At 41.7% G+C, this 8886-nt stretch overlaps 1 protein-coding gene across 1 annotated transcript in view; it reads left to right on the top strand.

The window, feature by feature from the left end:
* The window catches only part of LOC143122299 (protein sidekick-1-like), a gene marked incomplete at its 3' end in the record, with an annotated part of 52645 nt that extends 44034 nt beyond the window's left edge, over positions 1–8611 (top strand). Inside the window, exon 7 of the mRNA XM_076283128.1 lies at positions 8500–8611. Within this exon, the coding sequence (XP_076139243.1) occupies positions 8500–8611 (112 nt within the window). The remainder of the gene's footprint in view (positions 1–8499) is intronic.
* Between the last annotated feature and the right edge of the window lie 275 nt (positions 8612–8886).

The raw sequence follows: 8886 nt of genomic DNA, 5'->3' as shown, positions 1-8886 counted from the left end.
TTATTCAATAAATTAAATTCAACCCTCCATGAATTCCAAACCTGGACAAATGAGGCTAAATTGCCTTACATCCTCGGAGAGAATGAGGATGTGGTCATTCTGGCTTCAAAATTTGTAGCAGCGTGCCACAACCTGAGGGACAGCCAGTGAGGCCACAACCACCAACAATGTTGTATATTTGTTCTTATTATTAGAATTGTTGTTTTACTTTTATGTCTTCTATGTCTACTTTTATGTCCTCTTATATGTTAATTCCACAATTCTGTTAAGCATGTATTTATTTTCTATTTTGTCCTCTTTACCTCTTATGTGTACATGTAATTGAGCTTTGGCAATAATGTTCATGCAACGTTCATGCCATTAAAGCTTTCTTGAATTGAATTGAATTGAATTGAGAGAGAGAGAGAGAGAGAGAGAGAGAGAGCACAGCTACTGTTAGCTCCTCCTGTGGCTCTCGCTAATGACATGTCCATTTAGCTATTTATCGCTAGGAATTCATTGCTGTGTGGATGAATACGAGAGACATGGGAGCAAATGGTGTTTTTTTCACTCGACGGGAGAGTAATAGTGTTCACAAAGGGCTGGTGTGTGCGTACCTGTGCTTGTGTGTGTGTGTGTGTGTGTGTGTGTGTGTGTGTGTGTGTGTGTGTGTGTGTGTGTGTGTGTGTGCGCGCGTGCACGTACCTGTGCTTGTGTGTGTGTGTGTGTTTGTGTGCGCGCGTACCTGTGTGTGTGTGTGTGTGTGTGTGTGTGTGTGTGTGTGTGTGTGTGCGTACCTGTGCTTGTGTTTGTGTGTGTGTGTGTGTGTGTGTGTGTGTGTGTGTGTGTGTGTGTGTGCGTACCTGTGTGTGTGGTCTATTTCAATGAAAAATGACAAGTTGTAGTTCAATGTAATTTGTCTTGCCTAGGTGTTTACTGTAGGTCATGTCAATGACAGTTACATCTTGGGGGGGATGAATAAATTATTTTTTATTCAGTACATTTTGTCTTTTCACAGTTTTCTCTACGATGGAGAATTAGGGCCACACATGAAGAAAAAAAATATTTTTGCCATGTCGACATTAAACTCGACATTTCGAGAATAAAGTTAAAATGTCATGTCAACTTTAATCTCGACGTGTCGAACTAATCGTCATGTCGACATTAAACTCGACATTTCGAGAATAAAGTTGAAATATCATGTCGACTTTAATCTCGACGTGTCGACATTAAACTCAACATTTTGAGAATACAGTTGGGAGAGAGAACGACCGCTCCAAAGTAGGGTACAAATGGGACGATTGAAAAGGAGGACGAATGAAACATTCCAGTTTTCTTCGAGTACAACAACAATAGACATCATTTGGACAAAACATAGACCATATTAACCTCCGTTACTCAGCCAAATTCTTTCCTGTTACGTCCTTTTATCACGGAGTTATCAGGCGATAAATGCGATGGTCAAAAGTAAATTTCATTAGCGGTTTATTTATTTATTGTATTATTATATGTTTTTCATCTAAAGGTTCGACTTCATGCTTATTCAGTAGCCTAAACTAGGCATATTAAGTGCTCTCCCCAATCCCAAACTTTCACATTGCATGTTTGTTTATAGGCTAATGGATGCAAACAGCCTATTGCTGAATGTCTGTAGAAGGACGAATGCGGCTGTCCTCCCGACCAGGCAACCCCATAGTAAATGCACACATATCTGTGTTTATAGCCTACTATATTTTATGCAGGTGAGACATGGAAAAGCAGTTTTAGAAAAATGAGTTTTGCCATGTTGCCATGAGTGACGGCCTGTGAGTCATGAAGGGCAGTTATTTGGATGTGGGGTGACCCACATAAAAACAGAGCAAAATAACATTTTGTACTATAGAAACATTATATAATTGGAAACATTCTATAATTGGAAAATTGGTAATTCTAGCTATATAAATGGCACAGTGCATGGTAGGCTATTTCCATATCTGCGACGCACTTTACGATGATGGCAATGAGTTGTTAACAGACAAGACGTAGCAGCAATCTATCTGAAATAACACCTAGGCTATTTGAAGTAGGCCTATTATTCATGATTGTCACATATTGTGTGTTAGTGTAGGCTACATAGCTTAAACTGTAGGCTATGTTTAAACTGTAGCCTATTTCGTGATTAAAGTCGACATGACATTTCAACTTTATTCTCAAAATGTCGAGTTTAATGTCGACATGTCGAGTTTAATCTCGTCATGGCAAAAAAAAAATCTTCATGTGTGGCCCTAATACGCCATTGTATTTCTCTGATACCAGAAAAAATGAGAAAGAAATGGAACACACATAGAAAAATGCTCATTTTGAGAACTATATTTTGCATTTTGTTGTTGTGTAATGATTGATTGAAATCACAGTGATTTGATGACAGGATGTGTTGTTTGATGGCAAGATTTGCTTTTGGTGCATGTTTTAATGTTTTGAGAGAGTAACAGCCTTTTGGCCAGAGTGCTTTTGTTCAGGTGTTAACTGTTTTGGGAATGTGATGTCAAAGTTGACACAAGCATCAAAACAATCAAGAAAAACTGTAAATTTCAATGACAGTTACATCTTGGGAGGAAAGAATGCAATTATTTTTTATTCAGTGCATTTTGTCTTTTCACAGTTTTTCTGATACCAGAAAAATGAGAAAGAAATGGCACAGAGCAAAATGGAAGGCTGAAACTCCTCATTTTGAGAACTATATTTTGCATTTTGTTGTCCAGTGTGTAATGATTGATTGAAATCACACAGTAATTTGACTACAATATGTGTTGTTTGAAGGTAAAATTTGCTTTTGCTGAATATTTTAAATGTTTTGAGAGAGTAACAGCCTTTTGCAAGAAAAATGTGTCATTTTGGCCAGAGTGCTTTTGTTCAGACCTGCGTGCCAAATGTTTTGAAAATGTGATGTCAGAGTTGACACAAGCATTAAAAACAATTGAGAAAAAATGTAATGAATAAATGAGTGATTGAGGATGTGCAGGGTCCTGTGTGTGTGTGTGTGTGTGTGTGTGTGTGTGTGTGTGTGTGTGTGTGTGTGTGTGTGTGTGTGTGTGAGTGTGTGTGTGTGTGTGTGTGTGTGTGTGTGTGTGTGTTCTCCTGTTCTTTCCTCTCCTCTGTGTGATTTTAGGTTGGTTTGCTAATGTGTGTCAAAGTGGTGTGAAAGTTCTGAAAATAAATCTAGAAGGAGTGTGTGAAGTGTGCTTCAGCAACACACACACACACACACACACACACACACACACACACACACACACACACACACACACACAGATACATGTGTGTGAGTGTACAGTTTGTGTGTGTGTGTGCATGTGTGTTTTTAGTTTGACTCCCTGATAGAGTCTTCAAGTGTGTGTGTGTGTGTGTGCACTGTGTAATCGGTTGTTCCTCTATCTTTTGGCTGTGTGTGTGTGTGTGTGTGTGTGTGCGCACTGTGTAATCGGTTGTTCCTCTATCTCTCGGCTGTGTGTGTGTGTGTGTGTGTGTGTGTATGTGTGTGTGTGTGGAGTGAAGGGGATTAGCTGAGTGGCTTTAAGCAGGCAAGCTGACTGATGGACAAATTTAATATCAGAACAAGCTGTAATCTCTGCCAGTATTCATAACCACGCCGGATTAAGATTAGTTAAACCAGACGATTACCAGCAGGGTGTCTCTGTCCCCTACTCTCTCTCTCTCTCTCTCTCCCTCCCTTTCTCTATCCCTCTCTCTCTCTCTCTCTTTCTCTCTCTCTCTCTTTCTCTCTCTCTCTCATTTCTCATTCTCTCTCCCTTTCTATTTCATCCTTTTTTCTCCCTGTCTGTGTTTGACACTGTGTGTGTGTGTGTGTGTGTTTTTGTATTGTTGTGTTTATGCGCTTGCACCCTATGTGTGTGCGCTACTTTATTAATCATATCTCATAAGTATGTCTTTAAGGATGAATTATTTACAGTACTCTAATTACATATTTCCATTTGAATAATTCCTTGTTTATTCCCTTCAGTATTTTGAGATATTTTGACACAGTCAAACAACTGTTACGGCCGGCCTCGGAACCGCACATAAAAAAGGGAGGCGGACAACAGTGGTTTTGTCAACAAAAAATATATTTATTTACAAGTACAGTAATTTGAAATAACAAAATAACTGCAGTCAAAACGATGCTAAGGGGAGAAAATAGCGTGTGAGTGTGTGGGTGTAATGCAAGCATCATTAGGATGTTGAGTAAGATAAACAAAAAGTAAGTAAAGAGAGAAGGTGCCTGTGGGAGAGTAATCAATCAACGTGCCTTCAAAACCAGAAGTGATGTGTTCATCCGAAGCGATTTAAGCTATTAAGTGATGTGTTTATCCAAACATTTAAGCTATTAACATTAAAGCATTTTTAAACAATTAAGCTACAGAGCTACAGCTACAGGAAATGGTCCAATGGATTTCAGTGCAGATTGCAAATAGTGAGGGGATTTTAATTATTGGTTATGCTATGTTTGTGTAGTATTTCATTAGATTTCATTAGACCTTTGGAATGGGGTTGTGCGATTGTGATTGAACATCGGCAAGTGCCTGTCAGTCAATGGCAGACCTGGCCTTCAATTAAAGCACAGGAAACAAATAATTCTCCATTGATGTGTGTGTCTGTGTGTGTGTGTGTGTGTGTGTGTGTATGTGTGTGTGTGCGTGTGTGCGGGTGTGTGTGTCTGTATGTGTGCGGGTGTCTGTGTGTGTGTGTGTGTGTGTGTGTGTGTGTGTGTGTGTGTGTGTGTGTGTGTGTGTGTGTGTGTGTGTACATGTGTGTAGGTCCAAGGTACATATGAGCCCTGTATGTTGTGTAAATTTCAGCTCATTTGGCTGAGTCTTTCAATTCTTGATTTGTGATTATTGGCCTGTTATTGACACAACCCCCCCCCCCCCCCCCACACACACACACACACACACACACACACCCACGACACACCCCTGGCTGGCACGAAGAAATCGATGCCCGGCAACATGCAATTACCCATGAACCACCTCCTGCGGCCGGTGACTTGCGGAACCCTTAACAAACGAGCCCGTGGCCACTGATCTCCCATGGCAACGCCATCTCACTGAAGTTCCATTTTGTCTCCTTCCACTTTATTTCCATCCAATCCAATCACATCTTCACTTCAATTAAATGCTGTTCGATTTAGTGAAATGCACTTGTCCTAGGGTAAACAAAGTCTTAATTTAAACAATATCGAGATTGTTTTTTTTTTTGTTTGTTTGTTTGTTTGGTTTTTGTACAAACACTAAGTCTGAACTTTTAACTAAATATTCATTTAAACGGATATCACAATTGTTTTTATACAAATTATAGGCATAAACTTGTGTTAAATTAAACTTGCATTAATATTGATTTTGTTGTTTTTGCACAGATAGCAAGCCTTTGATTACTTAAGTTATAGAATATTGATAAGATATTGTAACTTTGATGATGTTTTTGAGCTGTTTATATAGCCATATTTATTCCTATCCATATTTATAATTATTTCTAGCCATTGGCTAGAAAAGTTCTCTCTCTCTCTGTCTCAGTTATTCTCTCTCTCAGAAGGCATTGAGTCACTGCAATTATCAGTGATAACCTTATTTTGGGCAACTGTTCTGAAGCCAAAACGAGCCATCAGTTGTCAAACTGTCTCCGGTTAGCTCGGGTAAAAATGTCATGTTTTGACATTTGATAGCCAGCAGGCTGGCTGAGCTTTGACGGAAAGTGTCACCGGAAAATGCCAGGGATGAGACCCCAACCGGGGGACCAGTGGAATGATAACGACCCGACCTGGCGTAAGACGACGAAAGTAGCAGACGCTTCCAAAAAGCCGAGATCCCTCGTTTTTGCTGCCCCTTAGTGAAATGCCATTGTCACTCTGTCTGTGTGAGATGTGTCTTCACCCCTCGCGCCCCTTCCCTCCTCAGCCTTGAAGGCTAAGGGGGTGTTCACATTGGCACGCTTTCATGCGAGGTAGAAATTCACTGCGTACATGTTGTTGCTATGATATGTTATAGTTAGCTATGTCGCTAGCACCCATTATTGGGAAAAAAGCACAACCTCAAAAAAGTTGAGCCATTTTTAACTTTCAGTGCCTCGCGTTTTTGGAAGCCTCACTTTTTTTTCCTGCTTACTGTAGCCCCGGCTTTTATAAACGTGAGGCACGTTGCAACGGACAGTCGCACCATTCCGTATTCAGTTAAACCCCCCCAACACTATGATTGCTCTTCCTCAAGCTGTGTGGTTGCTTTTGATTGGAGCACCTCCTACCATGAAATAAAAGCACAACAGATCTCATACAGTATACATTTACCTAGGGGCAAGAGAGACAAAAGCCAAGGCAAAGAGGAAAACCTTAAGAACATTAAAGTATGATCCTTTTTGCTCTTTGGAGAACCACATCATGGTGCTACAAGTACGATCCTTTTTGCTGTTTAGAGAACCACATCATGCTGCCACAAGGGCCAAGTGAGAGTTTTATGAGAGCATGTGGGCCAATGCTGGGCCGGACATGTATGAGTGTCCCTGTGTGTGTGTGTACGCATGTGCACGTGTGTGTGTCCGTGTACGTGTATGTATGTGTGTGTGTGTGTGTGTGTGTGTGTGAGAGAGAGAGAGAGAGAGAAGAAAGCATCTTCTGCAGCCCATGATTACAGCAAATGCATTCTTTTTCTGTCTTGTTGTGCTCAGTTCAATTCAAAAATTTGTTGTTGACATGAATGTTTCAGTTACATTATTGCCAAAGCTCAATTACGAAACACACCCATTACTCACTCATCTTCCTATTCTCTCTCCAAACACACACATTACACACTCATCTTCCTCTTCATCTTCCTTTTATCTCTCCTTTTCTCTGTTTTGTTTCTCTCTCTCTCTCTCTTTTTGTTGCTTTCTTCATTGCTTTTTTGCATTTAAAAAAGAGGGTTTGAAAGAGTCATCGTGAGGGAACTTAAGTCAGACAATCTATTACGCATTTGCTTGACTGAGGAGGGAGGATTTGAGGGGGTGTGTGCGATCAAAGCCGAGATCAAAGTGTGTGTGTGTGTGTGTGTGTGTTCCACCCATTCCGCTGCGGATCCTTTATTATGTCGCTACACTCATTTGTTCTCATCGATCTGCACAGAAGTTCTCTCTTTCTCACCATCTCTCTTAACTGCTCCCCCCTTCTCCTTCCCCACCCCTCTCTCTCTCTCTCTCTCTCTCTCTCTCTCTCTCTCTCTCTCTCTCTCTCTCTCTCTCTCTCTTCCATTCTCTGTCTCTCATTGGCTGTCTCGAAGGGTTCTTGACTCTGCTCCCTCCCCTACTCCACTCCGTCTTTGCGTTCTCCGACGCGTCTTAACGAGGGTGTTGGGATTCAGGTGCGCCGTCCTCTCTCTCTCTCTCTCTCTCTCTCTCTCTCTCTCTCTCGCTCTCTCTCTCTCGCTCTCTCTCTCTCTCTCTCTCTCTCTCTCTCTCTCTCTCTCTCTCGCTCTCTCTCTCTCTCTCGCTCTCTTCTCTCATGCTTGGTGCCTTTCTCTCTCTCTCTCTCTCTCTCTCTCTCTCTCTCTCTCTCTCTCTCTCTCTCTCTCTCTCGCTCTCTTCTCTCATGCTTGGTGCCTTTCTCTCCGACACGCTTTTCATCTTGCAAGGATTTTTACAGGATTTTCATTAGCAGAATACTACTGCAAGAGTGTGTGTGTGTGTGTGTGTGTGTGAGAGAGAGAGGGAGAGAAAAAGAGAGAAAGAGATGAAATGGCCACGGCCGTGCTCTGCTTGTGTGTAGTTATGTGAAGTTTCTAAAACCAGAATCCATTACAAGACAATTAAAATTCAAGTCGAGAACTCTGGGAGGTGAAGAGAGCGAGAGTGGAAGATGAAGAGAAAGAGAGAGAGAGAGAGAGAGAGAGGGAGGAACAGAAGAACTGTGAAGTGTAGAGACGTAAAGTGTTAATACAACATTTTCTTTTCTTCAGGTAGTAGGAATTGAAAAAAAGAAAGTTTCTCTGGAGTAAAAGAAGACCAATAGAAGAGGACAAAACGTACAAACTGTGGAAACTTTTTTCCCTTTTTGTTGTTTTACGTCTGCTGTGTTAACTATGTTGACTTAGTAGCTCAGAGAAGAAAGGCTTTCAGCCAAAAGCAAATGTTCTTGGACGAGAGGAATAATGAGGTTAATGCATTAAAGTTGAGCGCCTGATCCTATTTCAAAGCAATGAAACACTGCTGTTTGACTGAGTCACATTTCAAACTCACTGCAAATTTGCTTGTTCTGTTTGTCCAGCTCTGTGTGTTTATTCTCTCTCTTTCTTTCTCTCTCTCTCTCTCTCTCTCTCTCTCTCTCTCTCTCTCTCTCTCTCTCTCTCTCTCTCTCTCTCTCCTTCCTTCTCTATCCATCTCTCCCCCTATCTCTCTCCTTCCCTCTCTCTATCTATCTCTCCCCCTCTCCTTCCCTCTCTGTCTCTTACTCATCCCCTCATCCCTTCTTCCTCCCTTCCCTTGACTTCTACTTGATCTTTTCTTTTCTTCTTTCTGTTCCAGAACCCAATGCCCCCACTGATCCGGTCGCCCCGGCAATAGTGATCAGTCCCAAGAACACGTCCGTGGTCGCCGGAGCGAGTGAAGCGACGTTGGAGTGTGTCGCTAACGCAAGGTGGGTTGTCGCCCGGGGCAACGCGGTGCCGTGTGCCTGCCGTGTGCAGGTGGAGAACTTTTCAGAAGAAAAGAGTCCGTGGTTCCATAGTTACACAGTCACAGAGAAAGCCTCACTGATATGAGACAGAAATGAGGCTGCTGGAAAGTACACAGACTTACGGACACTGGCACACACACACACACACACACACACACACACACACACACAGCACCGCCTTTGTTACTGCATCTATTCATTTATAAATTTATTTTTTATATAAGTTTTGTTCTCTT

This window comes from Alosa pseudoharengus, unplaced genomic scaffold, assembly GCF_046254945.1.
Source record: "Alosa pseudoharengus isolate Yale_2024_CS ecotype anadromous, Long Island Sound unplaced genomic scaffold, YU_APseudo_1.1 YU_APseudo_1.1_scf_132, whole genome shotgun sequence".
NCBI classification, from domain to species: domain Eukaryota; kingdom Metazoa; phylum Chordata; class Actinopteri; order Clupeiformes; family Clupeidae; genus Alosa; species Alosa pseudoharengus.
The sequence above is the reverse complement of the archived record's forward strand: the minus strand, read 5'-3'. Positions and strand labels throughout refer to the sequence as shown.